Source organism: Elephantulus edwardii, unplaced genomic scaffold (assembly GCF_000299155.1).
Source record: "Elephantulus edwardii isolate Elephantulus edwardi_28Jun2011 unplaced genomic scaffold, EleEdw1.0 scaffold00006, whole genome shotgun sequence".
Classification (NCBI taxonomy): domain Eukaryota; kingdom Metazoa; phylum Chordata; class Mammalia; order Macroscelidea; family Macroscelididae; genus Elephantulus; species Elephantulus edwardii.
Window position 1 is genome coordinate 15444701 of NW_006399756.1, and position 26487 is coordinate 15471187.

General features: G+C 37.3%; 1 protein-coding gene across 1 annotated transcript in view; it reads right to left on the minus strand.

Annotated features, from left to right (window-relative positions):
* The window catches only part of ATRNL1 (attractin-like 1), a 705738-nt gene that overhangs the window by 486228 nt on the left and 193023 nt on the right, over positions 1 to 26487 (minus strand). The window contains exons 22-24 of the mRNA XM_006879915.1: positions 6207 to 6301; positions 3948 to 4026; positions 748 to 905 (exon numbers count right to left, since the gene is read on the minus strand). Coding sequence (XP_006879977.1) covers positions 748 to 905; positions 3948 to 4026; positions 6207 to 6301 — 332 coding nt within the window. The remainder of the gene's footprint in view (positions 1 to 747; positions 906 to 3947; positions 4027 to 6206; positions 6302 to 26487) is intronic.

Consider the following 26487-nt stretch of genomic DNA (forward strand, 5'->3'; position numbering starts at 1 on the left):
TTTGGATAACTTTCATCGTTTCTCCACATTCATAGGGTTTCCAGAGGCAAGCCATTTCGGAATTGGATGCCACTCCTGTTTACAAGCTTGTTTTAATTGGGGAGCTCCACCAAACACTGTCCACCAGGGGTAACCATTATCGCATTTGACACATCAATGTCACAGTGTTCAGCTTCACAGTAACGAGTTACCTCTGTACAGCAAATAGACAGACCAGTGCTACACACGTAGAAGAATGTTTGATCAAAAACAATTAAAACCAGGTATATATGTGTGTGTGATATATGTATGTATGTATATATATCACAGAAAAAGACATTATCAGTGATGAGTCACAAAAAAAATTATTGTTAGCTACCACCAATCCTAAAGTTTTAATAAGATATTTCATTAATATGACAAATAATTTTATGAAGGATATTAGAAAAGGTTTATCAACTTAAACCTTAAAGTATAAAATTAACCAGAAAACTTAAATATTCTAGCTTTTTAAAGTTTTTAAAAATATAATAGTCATTGAGCATTTTAATATATTTTTGTATATTCTGCATTACTGGCATGACTTTGAAGACATTCATGTTTTATTAATGCATTCATTATCAATACTGTTTTCAGCAAGGATCTTTACAAGTTTTAGCTTTTTCCAAGTCAAGAAATACAATTAACCCATAATTTTAACAAAACTGTGTACCATGTTCTTGTAAAAATATTCAGTAGCAATCAAGGTGAAATATTATTAACACTTACTTGTATTTTAATAGGCCAGGAAAAGTTGCTGACATATACATAGAATGTGATGTTAGGATTGCTTCTAAAGTTAAATTTTTCATAGGAAAAGCTATCTCTGTACTCCTTTATATCACTCTTAGAAACTATAGGAGTTTCCTCTCCAGATATCGTTCCAGCTAAAAAGAAACAAATAATAACAAATTTAAATAATTTGCACTAGAAAACATACCTTTAAGAGCTTAAAAAATATAATATACTTCTTCATAATTACATACATCAAAAACATAATTATCAAAAGATAATTATTAAAATGTTTACTTTTACAATTTAGAATAACAAGAAACATATTTTCCATGTATATACTGGAAACATATTTGGTATAAAAATATATTTTTAAAGGGCTGCCAATTATTAAGTACCATTTCTGGGCACCAGGTTGGGAATTTTATATTCTTCGTTATTAACAACCCTGTGCGGAAACTATCGTCATCTATGTCTTAAAGAGGAAGGATGAGTCTCTGAAATTTAAAGCAATTATTCCTAAACGTCTAGCCACCAAGTTGTTCGATGCTTGGAACTCAGGTATCTAAAACAAAACACAACAAAAATCTCGTTGCCTTCGAGTTGGAATCAACTCACAGCTGATCCTCCAGGGGATTTTCCGAGGCTGGAAAAATCACATGGGAAGAACTTTGATTATCTTTCTTCTTGAAATAGCTGATGAATTTAAAAACAGCCTGCCTTTAGGTTGGCAGCACTGTTCTTTATCCACGATGCTACCACAGTTCCCTACCTAAAGCCGAGATCTTTCACTTACCGCTCTAGAGATTCTTTCAAAATATATTTCTGCGTATTTCTATCTAATCATTGAGTTTTGATTGCCCAGTGGATAAGGAGTTGTGTGACCAACCCAAGGACATGTGGTTTGAACCACCTGCTCTGGGGGAGGAAAACAGACAGGCTCCTCCTACGTGATTTACAATCTCTGAAAACCTGCTGGATGGTCCGCTATGAGTTTGTGCCAATTTGACAGCACCCAACAACTACCCAATTAGAAAATGAAATAAAATCAATTTGTATATTTTAACCACAACTGAACTATCATACTTTAAATTCATTGGGAATAGTCTACAATTTAAAACCTGCACTAAATGAATAATTAAATATCTATAGGGCACTGAATAATTATTTACTGAAGTCTGGAACAAGATTTCTACAGTAATGAACAGTAAATGTTACTAACGTCTGTATAATGAGCAAATGGTCTAATCTTGAACTGTTCATCTGTTCTAAAATGACTCTAGGCATTCCTTACAAATACTGATTCACCAGCTCCACCCCAAAGATATTCATCAAAACTGGGAAACATTAATAATTCTGGGAATTTAAAAGTTAAAAGGGATTTCTTGCCATCTAAAATCAGTGTTCTGCAAAGATTAGAAAGGTTGATATATTTTTAGACAAACTTTAAAAATCTTGTAGAATTCTACTTATTATGCAGAAATAAATTGCAAATTACTAAGACAAATCACCATCGATTTTAAATTAGTGGGCCTCATAATGCTGGGATTTTACTGTATTTTTGGCACACGTGTAACAAAGTTCCCAAATGTTTGCTCCAGCTTTTCCCTTTCATTCAAGTTGTTTTGACACTTTATAGATAAAGCACAGTTTCTAGAACTGTAACAGGCAACTTCATTCATGAATTCTATGTTTTCATGATGTTATGTAAGTTATATATACATTAATGTTTAATTTTTAGGAAACAACCATGGATTTTTAAACATTCTTATATTCTCTATGCTACAAACAACAATCTCCACAGTCTCTAGTGTGATTATGCAATAGCATGTTTTTTATATAGAAAATGGAAAATAGTAGAACTTTTTAAGATATAAGTGCATAGAAAGTAAGTGTAGTTTTTTCCTAATTCAACATACAGATTTCACCTTTAAAAGCTAGTCATTCCAATTCATTCATTAACCATGTATTTCAAGACTATTGTTGAGTACCGTCAAATCAGAACCAACTCATAGCTGACTCTCCAACAAGTTTTCAGAGGTACTTAATTACATGAAAGGAGATTGCCCATCCTTCTCCAGTGGGGTAGCTGGTGGATTCAGACTGCATGACTTTGGGATTGCAGTGCAGTTTCTTACCACTAGGCCACCACAGCTCCACAGAGTAGGAGAGGAAGATCCTGGATGAGATGGATTTATACAGAACTGGGGCAATAGGGGTAAGTGTGTTAGAGTCACTGAGACTGGCTCAGGACAGAGCAGCTTTCATGAGTCATAGGTAACTTGACGGCACATAACAACAACAGCAATTCCAAACGATAAAATTTATTATGCAAGATTTACTAAATGTAGCTTCCTCTCTCTTTCCAGCACTGCAGCTAATAAAGAAGTTATATATCTGTTTTAAAATAATAATTTGTTACTTTTATCAGTATACACTATACACAGAAAGAATGGACTTTTTTTAATCACTATTAAGAGCAATAGTTAAACTTGAAGCTTAAAAATTGAGCCAAATAATTGAAATCCCAACCTCTTCATTGACTAAAGAAGTAACCGATCTTTTTTTTTCCTATTCAGTAACTTTTTAATTGAGATTTTAACGAAAGTTTACAGAAAACGTGGATTTTCATTCATTCATTGTTGCACATTTTTCTCCCTACCCCCTCCAGATCACTTTTCTCTTTAAAAATATTCTTTCATTTTTGCACATCCCCCTCCCAGTCCACTTTGCTATGCATCTATTATTCTGAACTGTTGTCATGCAAATAATACCTAATCGTATATTCCTTTTAAACAGTTCTTAATAATGTATATGACATTAAAACAGATGAAGGAAAAAACTGTAACCTATCTTAATGAAAATCACAGTAATTCATATCACTAGCATTTTTACAAAATAAGTCATGTATAGACTTGCCACCCATTCAGTTGTAATTAAGAGATACAGCAAATAAAGTCACAAATTTTTAAAAATTTGTATTGTTACTTATTAATTATACCTGTAACAGTATAGTGATTGTGGCATATAATAACTTTTTTAATTTTTCAATTGTTGTTGTTATGTGCCGTCGAGTCGCCTGTGACTCATAGCGACCCTATGTACAACATATTTTATCTAACAGGAAATTGTCATCCTTTAACAAATTTCATATGGAAAAAAGATCTAAAAAGGACATATCACCAAAATTCTCTTACCTGTTGAACCAACAGACCACGTAATATTGAGATTAAAGTTGTTTGATGCATTAATCGAAATATCCAAGTTTTTATTTGACTACAAAAAAAGAAAAGCTTAAGTTTAAAAATACGAATTGCATTAGGCATCATGTATACGACTCAGTTTTTCTGTATGATTTCACTAACAAAACACGTCAACATTTAACTTTATAAATGTCAATTTCGAGTTTTTCATTTTAAAAATGTGTGATAAACGCATATGTAGATGGTTGTTACTGTTATGTGCCACTGAGTTGCCTGTGACCCATAGTGACCCTACGTATAGCAGCTCTGAAGCCTGCCCTGTGCTGAGCCAGTCTCAGTGATTCCAACACACCATCCCCCCACTGGCTGATTAGGATTCCTTATTTTAATATAAAATAGCAAATATATAGAGATCAAGTTTATTAATAATTAACAGAAACATATATGGAAGAGGCTAATGGAGAGTAGTTACTTAAGTGGCACTGAGTTTCAGATTCCTTGCCAAAAGATGGGCACTGTAGAACAGAATTCAAGTTGTCTTGGAATACAGAATTTCTGGAATAATTTAGGTCAGATGAAGCTCAGAAACTGCTGCCATGAGATAATCTTTAAACTTTAAACTTTAAGCCAAAAGTATTTTCTGAAGTCTTCTTTAAATCAAGCAGTATTTACTTATTAAATGAAGAAGATTTGCCTTGATATAGTCCTGTCATTTGAAGAACTGTAAATACGGGAACAAGTTGACAAACTTTTGACAAGTTGACAAACTCAAATGGTCAGAGAGGAAGGTTAGGTACAGTGAGCTTTTTGTAAATGAGAAAAACAATTTGAAAAGTGATGTAGGGAATTGTTACAGAAACTGAAGAACATAGTCTGTGTTACTCAATCAGCCAACCAGAAATTGTTTAAAGGCTATATGTTTCACTGCACATTCTTTCAACAATTAAAAAAAATAAAATTATAAAATCTTTTTAATTTTAATTTTAACCTCTATCAATCCCAGTTTCATATATTAATAGAATATATCATGTAATAGGTTAAGCCCAAGATGAAGCACACAGGCTCAAGAGGAGAAAATTCTACACGAGAAAGGCTATTGGCATTATGCCAACAAATAATGACAATCACCATATAAATCACTGGTTAAACATGGGTGCTTTGAGTGAGGTCAGGTAATAGAGCAAACTGTTCCCATGGAGCATTAGCTAGAATTAGTATATATTGCATGAAAATAAAATCTATTATAAAAATACAGAAAATGCTGTTGTTGTTGACTGAGTTGGAACCAACCCATAGCCGACCCTCCAGAGGGTTTTCAAAGGCACTTAATCTCATGGGAGGAGATTGCCTGCCCTTCCACAGAGCAGCTGCTGGTTTCAAAATGCATGCCTTCAGGATTGCAACACAGTATCATACCATGAAGCCAACAGCGCTCCCTCTATAGAAAATGCATCAATAATTAAGCTATCTAATTTTTATTATACAGGACAATTGAGAGGTGGCTGTCCCCCGAGCTGCACTGGCTTGATATTAAATCTAGGTCTCTTGTAGAAAAGGCAAGAATTCTTCCACTTAAACATAACACCCCCTACATGAAATCTGTTGTTGTTGTTGTTGTTGTTGTTGTTAAGTGCTGTCAAGTCATAGATGACTCATAACAATCCTATGAATGAAAGACCTGAATGCTTGTATAACTTTGGTCATTTCTCCATGTTCATAGAGTTTCTGGAGGCAAGCCATTTTGGAAGTGGATGCCACTCCTGCTTCCAAGCTTGTTTTAATTGGGGAGCTCCACCAAACACTGTCCACCATGGGTAACCATTATTGCATTTGACAAATCAGTTTCACAGTGTTTAGCATCATAGCAACCATGGGTTACCTCTGTACAGCAACGCACAGACAAGTGCTATACCACGTAAAAGAATGTTTGACAAAAATAATTTAAACCATGCCTGAGGGCCACAGGACCAAGGTTCCTACTGAGTTTTTAAATAGGAGGCCTTGTCACATCATCTCACTTCCCGTAGTGAATCAACATTCTACCCTACTGCTCACCAATCCCAGCCACATGCTTCTAGAGTGCAAAAATTCTCCAAAACTCAAGGAAACAGATACTTCATGAAAAGAAAAGAAGTACAAGGTCAGCCTTTTGTACAAAAGTCCTACAAAGTGATAGTATTCAGAAGAGGTAAAAAGTCAGTGAAATATGATAGAGAAGTCCAGCATGACAGGAGCTGCATGAGCTTTCCTCACCTGTTCTGGGTTTGCTATGAAGTTTATGGCAGTGTGGTGGCGATCATCTTCCTGTAATAAGCTGAAGGTAAACTGATAATCAATCAGAAGGCTGTCTGTGGGGAAAACAATAGAATCCTGGTGTATACTTTTAAAAATTTGCCTTGAAATACAAGTTAAGTGAAAACATCATTATCATTAAGTACTGGTAACCTACTTCAAAACTAAAAGAAAAAAAAGGTATTGAACATCATGAAACAAGAACATAAACATGGAAGAAAGCCTTAACAATCATTAATTTTTTTCCTCATTATAAAAGTGCTAATAGTCTATACTATTAGACATTCTGAAAACTAGAAAAATTTTAAAAAATAAGTCATCCATAAATACACAACTAGTGAAAAATAATTAGTTTTTTTTTTCAAATTAAATGGTGTAGCTAGTAGGACAGGCAGATATCTTTGTAGCCTACTTCATAAAATTAAAATGCTGAAATATGGCATTTAATGGCTAAGTTCTATTTCAACATCTACTACAATGCATTTTGTTTCCTTTTACTATTTAGCTGATTTCTACTTTTAGTAATTTTGAGTGATCCTGCAATGAGCAGCATCTCTTTCCATCCGAGATGTTGACTATCAGGTCAAACATTAACTCTCACAGACCTCAGCACAATACAAAGATGGTTTCCAGCATACCTTATTGTGAGCTCTAAGAAACAAAGAGTTTCGGTAGATTACATTCCCTAAGGTCTGAGACCTTTCGTCACTCTTATTCATTAACATCCTACTTCCTTGAGTTGTTTATTGCCAAGCAGATGTTCTAGCCAAGATGGAATTAGTCTTACTGGTTTTACAGTACAGGGCTAATCTTGCTTTACAAGTTAGCCATGCTCCTGACAGTCTCTAGTTTATTATTTTCCATAGCACTTACTATCATCTGATAATCTTAAATAATTTTATATATATTAAAATGTACTTGAAATGAATTATTCATATGATTAAGTTTATTTAAATTCCTAACTAATTTCTTGTGTTCATTCTATAGAATATAAGTTACATGAAATCACAGTTTTTAATCTTTTATTTGCTGTCAGGTCTCTGGAGCCCAGAGACCCATTAATTTTGCCTTAGTATTTTCTGAAATCAGATGAAATTTGGATATCAGGTCTATTTTGTAATTCTTATTATCAGAAAGACAATACTACCTTACACTAACGTATACTAACTTATACAGGAAATATTTAGTGTGTATTTTGTATTCAAGTAAGTAACACGAAGAATAGCTTGAAGAATAAATTTAATTACGACAGAAGGCATAATATGAAAGACATGTCTCCTCAAAGCGGAAGCCATCTTTGCTTATTTACAATAATTATACATGTTTTTAAAAAAAGCATTCTATAGAAGTGACTTTTATTGAAAATTGATAAAAGGAATGCAGAGGAAAGTAATTTTTAAATTCTGTCCATGAAAAATGGTGAAATCAAGGTGACACACTGCCATTATATAAGTCATATGGAGCACCTGTCACAGAAAGGTGAATACAATTCATAATGCTAAAATATAACTTTTATTTTTAAAACATGTATAATTATTGTAAATAAGCAAAGATGGCTTCCACTTTGAGGAGACATGTCTTTCATATTATGCCTTCTATCATATTTCACTTAACATTGTTCAATGATTCATTCTATATAGGTCTATTTGCTTGCCAAAATGTCATATCCAATTTCTAATTCCCTTACTCATTGAGTTTGTTGTTGTTGTTGTTGTTAAGTGCCATCAAGTTATATACTCATTGAGTATAGGCTACAGGAAAAAAATGTAAGATGGTAAGTTTCTCACACTAGTACTCACTGGGCTATTACAAAAGGCAATATGAGATTTTTAAAGGCAAAATAGTACTAAGCTAGTAGCCATGGGGCAAGAAAAAGTTATCACAACTTAGAACAAAGAAGTAAAGGTTATACACAAAATTGAGCCCATGAGTAAGACACTCCAAATGATAAAGATGCTTAAGTAATTCAAATATCTTGGAAAAAAGTCTTCAACCTATAAAAATGCTTGAAGAGGTCAGATATTCCACCAAGCATAATTATTTGGCAAGGGATGACTGAAAACTACAGGTAGGAAAAGGCACTTGGCAAGAGAACTTGGAATACAAAGAAAGTTTCTGACCATATATTTAAATGACTAACAAATTTGGAAACAGGAGTGGCACCCACTTCGGTAATAGCTTGCCTCTGGAAACCCTATGAACCTGGAGAAAGGATGAAAGTCACACAAGTGTCCAAGTCTTTCACTCATGGGGTTGTTATGACTCTACGGCACTTAACAACAACAACAACAACAACAACTCAATTAATTCCTATCAAGTCAGAGCCAAATCCCAGCACACCATTCAGTGGGCTTTTTGTAGGTTAAAAATTGCACAGAAGGAGACTGTCCATCTTTATCCCATGGAGCTGCTAGTTAATTTGAACCAGCTACCTTCAGGTTGGCAGTGCATCTGTCTACATAGACAATGCCAAGGGAGTTCCCTTGTGTACGCATAAGAGTGATAAATAAATGGCAAACATCTGTCACCCGTTCTAGCCCTGTGAATAATAGCTTAACCAAACAATGTATGTGTAATAATGCATGTGTTGTTGTTAGGTGCTACTGAGTCACAGCAACTGATGTGAGCCAGGGAGAAACAGGATTTGAACTTCGTGTTATATGGTGCCATCTTCACGATACTAGGCTAGAGTCCTTTGGTACAGTCTCTGTGTCAATGCATCCGGTTGAAAATCTTCCTCTCTTTCTCCGACCCTCCATTTTTCCCAGGATGATGTCTTTTTCCAAGGCCCGACCGCTCCTGACAACATGGCCCAAGTAATGTACATATTTTTAAAACCAGAGGCACTGATAAAACCATCAAGTGGTGGATTGGAAATATATATCTCTCTGATATCCAAATAAGCAGGCATGTCAATATTATACATTTTTAAAAATCTTGATCAGCATGTTATATCAATGACAATATTCATGTAAAATTTATCTTACTGGGCAACCAGAATTTCTGTATATAAACTTTGACGTGTTCATGAGAGGAACTGATAATTTGACTTTTAAAATCCATGATAATGTTTCAACTAATATTAAACTTTACTTTTGACTTCACATTATCTACACTATCCATCTGCCAGTCTATTGTACTGCAGTGGCTTGCATGCCAATGGGATGCTGGAAGCTACATCACCAGCATTTTAAACACTAATAGAGACAAAGCTTCAATAGAGATTTCAGGTTTCAGGAGAGCTTTCAAAATAAGACAGAGTAGGAAGGAGTCCTCAATAACTCGACGGCACCTAACACCAACAGGAAGGAAAAGAACATTATAGAGGGAAAATCAGAAAGTAAGGAAAGGGAAGGAAGACTCTGAGCAAAACAGGCTGACAAAGTGACTGCAACACTGCTTTGGCAGAGCAGCAATTAGGAGGCTGAAGCAGGATCAGGCAGGGCTTTGCTCTGCTGCACATGAGGTCACTATGAGGCAGAGCTGAGTCGATGGCACTTAACAATACCAACAGGAAGGAGTGTGTGGCCATTTACTTCCCGCGTCCCCCCCCAAAAAAATACTGCATGAAAAACTTATGAATAACAAGCCTCAGGAAATTTTAAGAACTTTGATAAATGTCAATAGTTGTAGAGGGGCTTCAGGTCTTTTGTTCACAGGGTCGCTATGAGTCGTGCTCGACTCGAAGGCAATCCACAACAACTGTCTGATACATCGTGCCAGAAGATGGATCCGTGGCACTTAAAACCCAGGAAAAGAGCTGCTAACTGAAAGTAGAGTTATTGTTAATTATAAGGATGGAGCAAAGCTCTCGGCACCTTCATTTGCTGATGTGGCATAGCTCAAAAGGAGAAAAAAAACAGCTGCCAATGTCCATTAGTAATTGCCAAGTAGAATGCACAAAATATCAATCTAGGAAAATGAGAAGTCATAAAAAAGAAACTGAGATGTATAAAGAGCAGTGTCCGAGACATTAGTGAGCTGAAATTGATGGAGAGTGGACACAGATTTGGACAATCATCTAGTCTATTATGCCAGGAATGAGGAAAAGAGATACATTGTCACGTTCATAATCCAAAGAACCTTTAAGATCTCTCTCAAAGACCAATGTTTTCAGTGATAAGAGCTCTATGTCTACAAGGAAGACCAGTTAATAGAACCCTTATTTACTCACAATCAACAATGACTAAGAAAAAGAAACTGAAGATTTTTACCAACTTCTTTAGGCTGAAATTGATCAAACATGAAACCCAGAAGAATTGATAATTTCTAATGACTTGGATTCAAAGCTTGAAAACAAAAAGACTTGAGGGAAGGGATTGTATAACAATGGAAGAACTTTTACTTTTCAAAGAGAAGAAGGAACTGGAGGGGTGGGGTGGGCAGGGAGAAAAGTGCAACAAAGAATGAATGGAAAATCCAAAATCTCTTTAAGTTTTCATTAAAATTAATAATAATTAAAAAAAGAATGAAAAAAGAAAACAAAAAGAACTGGAAGCTTAAAAATGTTGCACTTATAATATAAAAATGTTAAAAGATAGCCTGGTAGAATTCTGCAAGGTCAATCATTTACTCATTGCAAAACCCTTTCCTTAACAACATAAATGCAACTATATACGTGGACCTCACCCAACAAGAGGTCCAGGAATCACATTTACTAAACATGAGGAAACAGATGACGCAAAGAGCTCGACATCATTAGTAAGATGAAGTCCAGAAGCCAACTGTAGAGAAGACGTAATTGCTCACCTTCATGTTCCAGTTGAGGATGAAGAAAATTTAAACAAGCCATATAGAGTCACTCTTACAAAAAGAATTGAGTTGACAGTCAACACGTTCGGAAGTTAGTATCTGATCCAGTCCTGATGGTTCTAAAGGAAGATGTCTAAATGGCACTGCCAGCAATGATAAAAAAACACAGGTCTAAGAATTGACGACTCCTGATTGAAAAACCTCTGATAAGTACAAGTAGTTGCAATGCTGCAAGTGTTCACTCATATGTAAGAAATTTGGAATACAGCTACTAAAAGAGATTAATTTCCTGACCATTACAAAGAAAGGTGATCCAACAGCATATTAAAATTACCAGGAAATATCATTAAGATTAATTACACCTAAGTAAATATTGTTGAGGCTATTTAAATATGGTTGCAGCAGTATCAACAGAGATTACAGGAAATTAAAGCATATTCAGAAGAGGACTTGAAGCCAAGGAAGCAAAGCTGATGTTATATTCCTGAATATGGAGGATATCAGAAACTTGTTTACTTTTGCTTTGTTGACTATCTAGAACATTCCGCTTTGTCGATCATAACAATTATGGATAACACTAGGAAGAATTGAAATTCCAGAACCTTTAATTGCGCTCATGAAGAACCTGTATATAGATCAAAAAGTAATCATTTGAACATAACAAGGTCATAGAGTGTGGTTTAAAATAAACATAACCTTTTAGCAGTACATATGCTGAGCCAATAATCTAAAACAACTGGATTATATGAGAAACAGAGCGTCAGGAAAACCTCATTAAACTCATTAAAATATCTTCTATGTGTAAACAGCCTTGGCTGCTGAAAGTAAAGAGGACCACAGCATTTATAAATAAAGATCAAAAGCAACAGACTTCAAAAGGATATCAAGAAAATAATTTAATATCAAGAAAAGAAAAACCCTTAATCTTGGACCAGTATGCATAAGACTGGAAGATTGTGTCCCCTAAAAACTGTGTTGGTCTGGGGTTTTCTTTTAAAAAAACAAAAAACCAAAACTTGACAGTACGGGCAAAGTGCCTCTTTAAAGTTCTCAAGAGACAAGATGTCACTTTGAGAACTAAGGTGTGCCTGCCCCTAACCATGGTACTGTCAGTCATCTTGTATGTACGCAAAACTGAATAATGCATAGGAAAACAAAAGAATCAATGCCTTTTAATAATAGCGTTGACAAAAAATACTGAATATACTATGGATTGGTAAAAGAAAGAAACAATCTGTCTGGGAAGAAATGGAGCCCAAATGTTCTTTAAAAAGTGAGACCACTGGGGCTTTATCCCAGGTACACCGGGCAGGTATCCATGAAGGATCAGTCCTCACAGAAAGATCCTATGTTTGGTAAAGCAGTCACCAAGCAAGAGGAAGGCCTACAAAGAAATGGACCAAGTGGCTACAACAATGGATGAAGGACACCAGTGACTGTGAAGATGGTGTGAGATCCAGCTGTATTTCATTCTCCCGTACACAGGTCCACTCTCAGCTTAAAATGACTAGATGACAATAAAAACAACCGCAGCCACATTTTAAGGAGACCTAATTTAGAAGTTTCCACTTATCACCTGGGTCATCTTAAGGCAAGTTAATTAAATTCTGAGAGACTCACTGGTTTATCTTATGCAAGTTAATTAAAGTCAAAGAGACTCCTTGATTCAGTGGGGACAAAACAGCCTTTCTCACAGGATTGCACTTAGGACTAAATGGAATTTTATGAGTGTGTACTTGGATTAGAGAAGACTATCTATCTCATGACATAAAGACACTCAGTAGACATTACTTCCTTTTCTTACTCACTGAATGAATCATAACAAACTACGGCTAACATTGAAAAAAAATGGGAATTCCAAAACAATTATCCTAACATGAAGTCTGTACTTAGATTAAAGAAGGTGTTGTCTGAACAGAGCAAGAGTACAATACATGGTTTAAAAATCAAGAAAGGTGTGTGTTAAGGCTATATTCTTTCTCCATACATATTCAGTCTGTATGCTAGCAAATCATTTAAGAAGCTGGACTTTCTTAAAAAGAATGTGGCATCAGGATCTGGGGAACTCAGCAATAATCTGTGTTATGCAGATGACACAACCTTGCTGGTTGAAAGCACACAGACCTTGACCTTGAGGCACCTGCTACAAAAGATCAAGGACAATAGCCTGTAATATGGATTATAGCTTGTGGCGTTATGAGATTATTGTTCCAAATGGTTCCCCCAGTCATTGACTGATTTAGCCATGTGAATAGTTATGTTAGCCTATACAAGGGAATTGGCTAATCTCGCCAATCCACAGGGGAATTCCCAAGTCTCGCCATTAAATTGAGCCGATTCAACAGCAGAATTTGAGAATCTCACAACCAGGAAAGAAGCAGCAAGCAAATGGAGCACACTCTGAGGGAGCAGAGATTCCTGTGCCAGGCTGACCAGAGCCCGTGGGAGCAGCAGCCACAGCCAAGGAGCCAGAGACCTGATCTGAGATACAGAGGACCTTGGGAACGCTACCCCACAGGGAACCAGGCTAAGAGTTTTGACCAAATATGTTGGATGAATGAGGGAAAGGGAGAGGGAGAGCCCTACCTGGCAGAGGTAAAAGCCTGAAGTCTGAGGGCTGATCACATTTCAGAAGCTGTCCTGACTGAATGAGTATATTCTGCTACTAACCTGAAATATAGCCTTTTGACTTCCCCAATATGGTTCCCATTCCAAAGAAGGATGACCCAATAGAGTGTGGAAACAATAGAACAATATAATTTCTTTCACATGCAAGCAAGATTCTACTGAAGATTATCCAAAAACGACTGGAACAGCACATCAGCAGAGAACTGCCAGAAGGTTTAGAAGGGGTCATGGTACTAGGGATATTGTAGCTGATGTGAGATGGATCTTGGCTGAAAGCAGGGAGTACCAAAGGAATGTCTATCTGTGTTTCATTGACTATGCAAAGGCGTTTGACTGTGTGGATCATAACAAACTGTGACTGACTCTGAGAAGAATGGAAATCCACTTGATCGTGTTATGTGAAACCTATACTTGGACCAAGAGGCAGTCATCAGAACAGAGCAAGGACTGCATGCTTCAAAATTGGGAAGGGCGTACTCCAGGAATGTGTCCTACCTCCATACCTTTTCAACCTGTATACAGAACAGATTATCCAAGAGGCTGGGCTCTATGAGGAGAAGTGTAGCAACAGGATGGTTGGAAGATCTATCAACAATCTACGTTATGCAGATGACACAACCCTGCTTGCTGAAACTGAGTAGGACCTGAAATGTTTGCTACAGAGAGTCAAGGACTGCAGCCTTCAGTACAGACTGAGGCTCAATGTCAAGAAGACAAAGATTCTCACCACTGGGCCAATTTATAGCATCAGGATGGATGGTGAAGAGGTTGAGATTGTAACAACTTTAGTCTGCTTGTCTCCATGGTCAATACTCTTGGCACAAGTAGCCAGGAAATGAAAAGACGTATTGCCATGGGAAAGTCTGCTGTTAGGGACCTCTCCAAAGTGCTGAATAGCAATGGTGTCACTCTGGAGAATAAGGTGCATCTGATACAGGCTATGGTCTTTGCCACCACTTGTTATGCATCAGAGAGTTGGACAATGACTAGGGAGGATAGGAAAATTGATGCCTTTGAGCTGTGATGCTGGAGAAGAGTATTGAATGTACCATGGACTGCCAAGAAAACAAACAGATTCATCCTGGAGAGGGTTAAACCAGGCTACTCCTTGGAGGCAAGGATTCTGGGGCTTTGTCTGACATACTTTGGACATGTTGTAAGGAGGGACCAGTCCTTGGAGAGGGACATCATGCTTGGGAGGGTGGAGGGACAGTGCAGGAGGGGAAGACCCTCTATGAGGTATATTGATTTAGTGACTGGGATAATCGGGATGGGTGTGTCAGAGGCAATGCAATTGGCACAGGATAGAGCAGGGTTTAAGGCTGTTGTAAATAGGGTCGCTATGAGTCGCAGCAACTCAATGGCACACAACAACAACAGTATGGTTCTGTATTGTCTGTAAGCTATTGGAAAATATTTTGGACCCAATAAAGCCGTAAAATTGGTGTTGAGAGGAGCAGAGAGAGGTGCAGAAATGTGGGGGCATGGCTGACCTCTTAGGAATTGGTTTTGTGTTGATATTGTTGATGGGGACAGTTTAAGTTTGTGGAGTTGGTAAAGGTCAGATCTGCTGTCCCTACATATGTCCCTTACTCTTTTCACACATCTCAATATCAAGGGGGGGATAAAATCCTCATCAATGGGGCAAGAGGCAACATCATGATAGAGGAAGAAAAGATTGAAATTATCAACAATTTCATCTTATTTGAATCCACAATCAACATTTATGTTTAATCTTTTTTTATTAAATTTTATTAGTTTTAATGAACATTTACAGAGATTTTGGGTTTTCATTCATTCATTGTTGCACTCACAATCAACATTTAGTATCATCAGTCAGGAGCTCAGGAGATGCATCGCTTTAAGAAAGTCTGTCAAGGACTTCTCCAAAGTCCTAAAGAGCAATGATGTCAGTCTAAGGATTAAGGAGTGCCTGATTCAAGTCACAGTCTTTCCAATCAATATGCTATGCGTCTGAAAGTAGGACAATGAATTACAATGACGGAATAAGAATAAATGCTTGTGAGTTGTGGCACTGGAAGAGCACAGAACAAACAAATATGTCTTGGAGAAAGTGCAGCCAGAATGTTCCTGAGAGGCAAGGATGGCAAAGCTTCATCTCAGGGACTCTGGGCATGTTGTGAGGAGGGACTGTTCCTTGAAGAGGGACATAATGCTTGGGAAGTGGAGGGTCAGTGAAGGAAATGAGGACACTCAACAAGATGGACTTAAGACAGTGAATGCAATAATGGGCTCAGGTGTGTCTGAGATGGTGAAAATGGCGCAGGACAGAACAGGATTCAGATCTGTTGTTTATAGGATTATACTCAGATGGATGGCAAACAACAAAACCCAACATATTTGATTCTGATTGAATTCTGGAAAACGTTCAAGTCAAGCAGCGTCACACATGTATATCTTCCAGAAACAATGTCTAAGGGCAAAGAATAGGTGTGACAATGAGCTCAGATTCTAAGGAAGGTGCAGGATTCGGCAGGATTTAGCTCTATTATAGAGAAGGTCACCAGGAGTCAGGGTTGACTAGACAGCACTTAACAAAGATGCACGGACATGTCACCTGAACAGGTGTTGGAAGGTGAAGGCCTGACACTCACAAACACATAGTGAGAGAAGATATTTCTACAGAAGTATTTATATACACTGACAATATGTCCATGTATACATTATAGCATAGTACAGTAGACAGGACATATATAATTCTTGTTGTCAGGTACCATCGAGTCAAGTACGACTCATAGCAACCCTAAGAACAAAAGTTCTGAACTCTCTTCTATCCTGTGCCATCCTCACACTTCCTGACACACAAGAGACCGTTGCGGAATCACCATATTAATCCACCTTCCTCTCCTTCATTGACCCTCCATCTTTCAGTGAATCATGTCTCTCTCCAAGGAAGAGTCAGTCCCTCCTAGCAACATGCTCAAAGCGTGTGAGGCAAAAGCCTCAGCATGCTTGCCTCCAAAGACAACTCCAGCTGCATCCTCTCCAAGACATATTTGCTTTTTGACTGTCCATGAGATATTCAGTACTCTTCTCCAATGCATCAGCTCAAAGGCACCAATTCTTCTGTCATTCTTATTCTTTATTCTTATTGTTCAGCTCTCAGATGTATAGCAAGTGATTGGAAAGGCTGTGGTTTGAATCAGATGCACCTAAGTCCTCACATCCATACTCCTCAATAATGTGGAACATCCCTAACTGCAGATTTTCTTAGTGCAATGTATCTCCTTATTTCCTGACTTTAGTCACTACCGTCCATGGTGATTGAGAATTTAGAAGGTTTTTCACAGAGTAGGAGACAAATGTAAACCAAAACCCAAAATTAAAAAAAAAAAAAAATCATAATAAAGAAAAAAAAGACAACTTACTGGTCTGACACAGACTGGTATAGAACTCCCAAGACTATGGTTCTCAGATATCCTTCAAACCTAAAACTAAACTCATCACCATGGAAAACCTGCAGTCAAATAATAACACCAGAAAGATAAATACTCCTTAATACAATCACCTAAAGCTGTTAAGTGCCATCAACTTAACAAAAGCCCATGTTCCTCCTAATTTAGGATGACCTGACATAGAATTAATTGAACCTGCTCACTTCCACATCATCTTCCCGACTGCTGCTGTTTGAGTCCATGGTTGTAGCCAATGTGCCAGTCTATCTCCCTGAGGGCCCTGCTCTTTTATCCTGAGCCCTCACCTCTACTTTCCCAAGTATGGTGCTTCTCCAGAATTTGGAGCCTTCCACAAAGATAGCCAAAGTGCTTGAGATGAAGTCTTGCCATCCTCAATTCCAAGAAGCATTCTGAATTGATCTCTTGCAAGACAGAATTGTTTTGTCTTCTGTAAGTCAATGGTTCATTAAATACTCTTCACCAAAATCATAATCCAAAGGCATAAATTCTGCAGTCTTTACCCTGTGTAGTGCAGTGTAGTGTACTGTAGTGTAGTGCAGTGTAATGTGTGTGTGTGTGTGTGTGAGAGAGAGAGAGAGAGAGAGGGAAAATATGAATCCTGGCTTGGGTCAAACACGCTTAATTTTCAAAGTGACATCTTTGCTCTTAACCATCTCATCAATTTAAAGGGGTCTTTTCCAATATATTTGTATTTTTCTTCCATGAGTGTTAGTTATGGAACAAAGTCAAATTGAATCCATGACAACTTCAATATATTCTCCATTTATCATGACATGTTAAACTGCGAGGATTTTTGTTTTCTTTTTACTCGGGTTTAATTGATACTGAAAGCTGCTATCTTTCATTTTCATCAGGAAGTGCTTCAAGTGCTCTTTATTTTCAGCAAGAAAAGGAGTGTCTTCCTGAAACTCTGATGCCAGCCACATTCTTTTTCACAGTCAAGCTTGCCAGCTACTATCTCACCACACATATTGAGTAAGTCTGATAAAAAGGCAAAACCTGATGCATACCTTTTCCAAACTTAAATCATGTGGTATCCCCTTGTTATTTTCCAACAACTATTTCTTGGCTTAACGACAGCGTCCACAGAAGCACAATTAATTATTCTAGAATTTCCATTAGATACCATGTTATTCACAATCTGTCATGGTCTACCAGGCAGACACCTTAGCATAATCAAGTACTAAAAACAAGTAAACATCTTCCTTATAGTCTCCGCTTTCAGCCAAGATCCACCTGACTTCAACAGTGTTATCACTCACTCCTTCCAAGTCCAATTATTAATTCAGCTTGGAGTTTTGGCAGTTCCTATCAATATTCTACTGTAACCATTTTTTTATCGTCTTCAGCAAAATTTTACTTACAAATGGTAAAATAATGATAGGGTTCAGTAATTCCTGAATTCTGTTGGATCACCTTTCCTTGGAATGGACATAAATATGCATGTCTTGTGGCTGACTGGTTGCCTAGGTAGCTGTCATCCCAATGTCTAGGCACAGATGCATGGACATTTCCTATGCTGTATCCATTTGTTGAAATATTTCAATTGCTACAGGAGATTGGCTCAGGATAGAGCAGGGCTCAGAGCTGTTGTACATAGGGTCACTATGAGTTATAGTTGACTCAACAGCACATAACAATACCAACACTCCTTCAGTTACCAGAGCCTAGGTTTTCACCAATGCCTGGATGCAGGAGCGGCATCCACTTCCGAAATGGCTTGCCTCTGGAAACTCTATGTACGAACAGTGCTCACGCTGTTCGTTCATAGGGTCGCTATGAGTCGTCTACGACTCGACGGCATTAAACAACAATAACAATGACGACCAAGAGAGAGCTACGTTGGCCTAGTGGAAGGAAGCTGTGCTACCAAGCCAAAGGTGGGTGATTGTCATCTGCGGCCCTCGGCCAGGTTCAAATTGTCTTCCTGTCAAACATTCTTCTAGGTGGTATAGCACTGGTCTGTGCGTTGCTGTAAAGAGGTAACTCGTGGTTGCTGTGATGCTGAAGCCTGTGACAGTGATGTGCCAATCGTGGTAATGGGCACCCACGGTGGACAGTGTTGGCTGGAGCTTCCCGACTAAATCAAACCTGAAAGCAGGAGCGGCATCCACTTCCGAAATGGCTTGCCTCCGGAAACCGTATGTACGAACAGTGCTCAGGCTGTTCATTCATAGGGTCGCTATGAGTCATCTACGACTCGACGGCATCAAACAACAACAACATATTACACAGGATAAAAGGGCAACATTTCCCAAGGACAAAGTTCAGAATACAAGAAAGAATAAGACAGATAAATGGGATAAGGAACCAGAGGAAGTGAGAAATGCACTGTTACACTGTGTGTGTGTGTGTGTGTGTGTGTGTGTGTGTGTGTGAGAGAGAGAGAGAGCAAAGTGATCAAACAAGACTCTGTTAAATAGAAAATGAATTTGCTTTGCAAACTTCATCCAGATCATAATAAAGAGTTTTAAAAATATATCTTACTCCATCGTTATAAAGGTACTTTCTTAGTATAGCTTTGCATTTAAGTCTCTAATCTACCAGATATTTATTTGTACAAATAGTAAATTAGGAATCCAATTTCCTTCTTATTTTCCAATAGATGACTATTTTTCCCAATGTTGTTTCTGGAAGATCTTTCTTTTCCCAACTGACCTGCAGTACCCACCCTGCTTTTAATCGAATTTGCATTCGGATGGTTTCTAGGCTTGTTGTTTTGTTCCATTTGTTTACTTGACTATGGCTTTATCAATACCGCACTGACTTAATTACTACAGTGTTTAATAAAGCAACACTGAAGAAGAAGAAGAAAGCCCTGTGGACAGATCGGCTCTGCACACACAGAACCACTGTGACTCAGAATCGACCCCATAGCAACAACAACAGCCCGCCTGGATTTTATTTGAAGATACGTAACATCACTTCTCGGCCTTTTGGCTAAGGTCAAGTGAAGATACGTAACATACAACACAACAACAACATAGGACATGAGGGAGGTGGAAAGGGAACTTACAACTCTTCCATTTTAATGACTAAAGTTTTTCAGAGACAAACTGCATTATCTTCCACCCACAATAACCTTAGTTAATAACACATAACACAGCTTGCAAACAATTTTGCTTCAACACTCTATTAATAAATATGCCGCTGCACATAATTCATACATGTTTATTGACTGATTGATCATATACATGTTTGTAATGATTACATAATTAATACACAATTAAGGCCTGCTAAAAAGTCACATGCAACTGAACATGTAATAACTGCAATGAAAAGGTTGGAAACAAAGGACTGATAGTTGGAAAAACACGGCCTCTGTTACAGAAATGAGACCAGAGACCACATGATAGAGTTGTGTACGACCAATTTATCCATTGCAAATATCTTTTTAAAATACATAAATGGCATACATACAGGTGGGCCTCGCCAGATGGAATACACAGGACACAAATCGACTAAATCTATAAAAAGAGATGATCGAGAATCTCAGTATCATCAGTCAGAACAAGGCAAGTGGCCAATGGTGGAACAAACAAACCATCAATTGCTCACATGCAAGTTCAACTTAAAGTTGAAGGAAACGAAAACAAGCCATTGAGAGACAAAATATGATGCATTACATCTCAATTTAGAGACCATATCAGGAACACCTTTAACACACTGAACGCCCAAATGGCTGAAGACCATACAGGCTGACATCATACACAAAGTAAGCAAAGAACTGATGTCTGTGAACTGTGGCGTTGGTTAGGACTACTGAATAGACCGTGGGCGGCCAAAAGAACACACAATTCTGTCTGAGTTCAGCCAGGGAGCTCCTCAGAAGCATCAATTATTAAGACTGCATCTCACACACTTGGAGGATGTTATCTGGAGAAGACCATCATGCTTGGGGAAAAAGAAGGACAGGATCAAGAAAAAGTGGAAGATTCTTCAACATGGACTGGCTCAGTGGCTGTAACCCTGGGTTTAAGCACAGTAGAAATTGTGAAGATGGGACAGGATTGAGTTGTGATTCATTCACGGACACCATGAGTTGAAGTCAACTCACCAGCAGCAAACATATGCCACACAGAAGCCCTCGTGGTCCAGTGGTTAAAGCTCTTGGCTGTTAATTGAAAGGTTAGTGGTTTGAAGCCAGCAGTTGTTTCATGGGGAAATAATGAGTCATTCTGTTCCAGTAAAGATTCACAGATTTCAAACCCCTAATGAGACAGTCATGCTCTATACTACTGGGTAGTAATAAGTCCTGATTGAGTTATTTTTTTACGAGCCATGCACATTCCTAGGTAAGGGGGACATCATAAATACGAGGTGTTGTGTTCACAGGCTTGCAATCTAGTAGAAAAAGAAAATCCATACACAAGCAAATAAAGAAAAATAGGTATCTGAGCAAATAAAGAAACACAGAGCAACATCATTTTATACTGAGTAAATGTTAGAATGGAAGTAAACTTGACTCTGTAAAGTAATTCACTTAAAAGACAGAGTAGAATTTTTCACGGAGAGAACCAGAACTAGTGAATTCAAAAGCCAGAAAGTAAAGTTGAATTGAAGATACTGAAGAGCAAGCCAAGGGAAGTCATTAAGGACTTTTATAAGCATAAGAATAAAAATAATATGGATGCTATATACATTCACAAAGGTTATACAATCTATTACAGCATGTGGCTCTGTTTCCTTGACTGTGTTATTGCTCTATTTCCAGATATCACCGCACCCTTGTAGATGCTGAGTCTCAGTCACCACTAGTTATCTACCATGGCAGGACTATCTTTCCTTTTTCTAATTCTACTGAATATTCTAAATGTATATTATTTGAAATGAACTTTAAGATAATTTATTCGAATGCATGCCCTTCAAAAAATCTAAGCAACTGGAATTGTATAAAAAGTATATGCCAATTCTGGGAACTAGCGTAGTTTCTCATTAGAGAAAATGGTACAGATTTTCTAATTGTATCTATCGTATTTCCTCTAGAACATAAACTGTACACCAGACTTCCTGGGTGAAACCTGGCTTTGGTATTAATTGTGCAATGTTCTTAAAAACTCATTGCCAGCGAGTCTGAACTGACTCATAGCCGAACCTATGGTGGGCTTTTCAGAGGAAACAAATCACATCTGTAGAAACTGCCCACCTTTATCCCTCAGAGCAACTGATGGATTCAAAGCACCTCTACCTACATGAAAGCTCCCAAGGGTAATATAACACAAATTCATGAAAGTCTTTATTTCTATCTCTTCTTACTAAAGATGGGGACAACATATGCTTATTTAATTTTTTATACATGTTAACTAGTATCATCATTATTTTTTAGCTGGGGATATTTTTCACTTTGGAGGAAGACTACTTTGTATTTACAGGATGCTTTTATTGTATTTAATAAAAGTGTCCCCAGAGGTATCCAAAAGAAATGCTAGGGAATCTACTTCGAAAACAAAAATAATCAGCCATTGAAAGTCCTCTGAGCACAATTTTACATTGACTCAGGGGTTTCCCTGAATCAGAAGCAACTCAAAGGCAACAGAAGATAGTCTGTTACATATCTGTAAAGAAGAAAAATGGCCATGATTATGACCTGTTCCACATAATGTCATTAATAGGACATAAGAGACGAAGGCCGGGTCTTCATATGAACCCATTCAGCATCATTGTACAAATAAGAAAGGCAGATCCTGATAACTTAGTGAGAAAACAGCTCCCTCTTCTTCTTAGCTGGGCATCTTGCACGGGACACAGATTCCACAGTTTTATTTGGAAGTCATGATAGAAGATTTTCATTTTCTTCTTAAACTCTTTTGTTTTCTTATTTTTACAGTGACTCTTTGCCATTTACATACTCAGAATAATAGTGTGCTTATAATGAATTAAATAGATTATATATTTCACCCTTGTTCCAAATTAACTAAATAACAATTTCTTTCTCTCAGCTATTTTTAACTCCTTTTTCATAATTATGTTATATTGACCTTCATTTTGGGCTATGCTAAAATATTAAGTAATTCTGTTATAAATATCTAAAATCATAGGAAGATAAGCTTTAGGAAATAGGAAATTGAATAAAAAAACATTAATAAATCAAACTATCAAGCTATACAACTGAAATGTCAAAAATTGGGAACATAACTTTTGTCAGATATGTATCATTCCACTTGACTGCCATCTACTGAAATCCAAGGATTTAGGTTAATTACGTTTATTAAAATCAATGTTAATTTTTCCAAAAAGAAAAAGAAGGAAAAAAAAGATCAATGTTCATTTTCTAGATAGACTAATCAGATCCTACTTAGTGATTTGTATGTAATAATTTAAAATCCATTTAAAACATTAACAAAATATATATTATTTAATTTAAAATAGCAGTATGTATTTCATTTTATAATACAAAAAATTGCACAAATATGAGTTTAAACAAGCTTTAATGGTGTTCCTCTTTAAAACTAATTAATCAAATTCAGTTTAAAATTTATTTCTGTTTAAAATTTATTTTGCAAATTTATAGCAATAATAATATTTATTAGAAATACCACCTGGCATCAAAACAATGAAGACAATACTCAGTAAGTTATATGCATATAAGTAATGTCTTTTAGGCCAAAACATTAAAATTACTGATTAAATAAATAAAAAATAATTTGAAATGTTCCTACAAGATTAATGTGTAAAAATTTCATTTCATTAGTAATATAAACTAAAGTTAAAATGAGCAGCAGAGATGAGTGATAGATACGAGAATAGAAACTAAATTGTTTACTATCAAAACAGAAAATGTTTTATTGTTAGAAAATGTCACACTCTGCTTAACCTGTGTATGTTTTTGCAGAAATATTTTGAAAGCTGGTAATAATAAAGCCATGTTACGAGCTTTAAGGATAATTGAGATCATTAAGGTTCCTGAAAATGACTACATCTAGGGAGGGGGGAGGGGAGAAAGAGAAAAAGAGAGAGAAAAAAAGAAAATGTCACACTGAACTCTAAACAGCAACAAAAGAAATTAAAAATAAAATTGTTATTTTTCAAGGGAAAAGATTAGATAAAATCAAACGTTGGACTATTGGGAACGAAAGGAGCTTCAGTGGATTGGATAGAGCCCTGTGCTGCCAGCTCAGAAGTGGTCTGTCAGTTCAAACACCACAGAGAGAAAAATGAGCATTCTCGTCCCAGGCAACTGAACAGCCACCAAAAACCCACTGGAGGGTCCGCTATAACCTGGGTCCAACTCGCTGGCTATGAGTTGGTTCCAACTCAACAGCAATGCATTTTTTAAGATCTGGAAATATAGTAAAGCACTATAACCAGCTTTTAAGACATTTTAGGTATGCCTCGACGTTATTGTGAGTTCAATTCCAGACCATGACAATAAAGTGAGTACGGCAATAAAGTAGGAGCTTTGGTGGCCTAATAGGTAAGGAGTTGTGCTGCCAATCAAAAGGCCAGTGGTTCAAATCCACCAGATACTCAGTGAGGGAGAAAGACAGGCAATCTCTTCCCATGTGATTTACAGCCTCAGAAAACCATCTGGAAGGTCAGCTACAAGTCAGTTACAACCAATGAGAGAGTAATGAGGGAGTGAGCAACAAAGGGATTTTTCCAGTGCAAATGAAACTGTGTTTACACTCTACTGTATCTAACAGGCAGTTCTGGTGGTGACATAGAAAGTTGTGCTAACCCAAAGACCATGCCTCTTCAGACTCTGCAGAGGTTCAAATCCACCAGATGCTCCATGGACGAGATGAGCCTTCTCCTCCCATGTGATTTGGAGGTTCGGCTGTGAGTTGGTTCTGACTCAACTAGTAAGAGGTTACTTTGGTTCTGGCTTTGGTGTTTTAAATAGCCTAATAAATATGCAATAACTAACTCATTGCACTTAGGTTCAAAAGGTGCCATTTAGTACTATGAACAGGTACTGTAGCTGCAGCACTGTGAACAAATGTATGCTGTAGCGCTGGGGAAAAGCCTGGAATCGTGTGAGAATCAACAAAATGTGACCCAGAGGCACAAAGGGAGTTAAGCTGTTGGGAAAAGGGCACTGACAAACCTGCACAACATTCATCATCATCATCATCATCATCATCATCATCATCATCGGGCTGAAGCCAACTTTTAGCATCCACGGTGGAATCCAACTTCGTTGGTATTCAACTCCCTACTGACAAGGATTCTGGGGCTTGACACTCGGTTTCCTTAACCTCCCCATTTTGTAAAATCGCCAGTAACTGTGAAGTGTGAAGCACAATAAAGCAAGGTGCAATGAAACAAGGCCCGCCTGTACATGGTCTTAAAGACTGAATGACTACGGCACGGGAATGGATGCAGGGCCTTGTGTATGATGATTAACAAAGGAAAACTGGGGGAGGAGAGGAGAGGGAGGACAGTGTGCATGGATGAAGAATAGTTAAAAATGATTTAAAAATTGGAGGGGAAGGATCTGGTGTGGAAAACAATCTATTCAAATTTTGTAAAGAAGCCAATATAAAAAATAATGTAAAACAGAATATATATGAATGGTTATATGAAACACTAAGTAAATGAAAGATTGTATAAAATACAATGTATATGAATAAAACATACTGTAATGGCATTATTATATGAAAATCAATAAAAAATATTAAACAAATAAATAAAAATTGGAGAGGGGGAAATGTATGTAAATTACCCCAAAAAAGAATGAGTGCCATGGTAGCATAAAGAGATGATTGTTGAAATCAACGTATGTACTATAATTCTACATTTTCAGATATTTCATGCATGTTGTTTGTTGTTATTTTCATGTGCCATCGAGTCACTGACAACTCATAGCGACCCTATGTACAAGAGCCCTAAATGTCGCTCTATCCTGTGCCAACCTCACCATCTCTGACACACTCATTCCCACCATCCCAATCACAGAATCGATCCATCTCATCGAGGGTCTTCCTCTCCTGCACCGTCCCTCTCCAAGGACCAGTCCCTCCTTGCAACTTGCCCAAAGTATGTCAGACGAAGCTTCAGAATCCTTCACTCCAGGGAACATTCTGGCTTCACCCTCTTCAGGACAAATCTGTTTCTTCTCCTAGCAGTCCATGGTATATTCAACACTCATCTCCAGCACCACAGCTCAAAGACATCAATTCTCCCTTTATCATCCCTACTCACTGTCCAACTCTCTGATGCATAGCACATAATTGAGAAGACTATAGCCTGGATCAGGCGCACCTTAGTCTCCAGTCTGACATCATTGCTCTTCAGTACTCTTGAGAGGTCCCTCACAGCTGACTTTAAAACTTTCTTTGTTAAATGTATTATTAAGTTAAAAATAACTTTTAAAAAAATATGCTACATAGTGACTGTTAATTTTCTATTATTTGCTGCTGTTGTTGATTGCCAGCAAGCTGCACAACTCACAGCAACTCTATGAACAAAAGGCCTGAAGCATT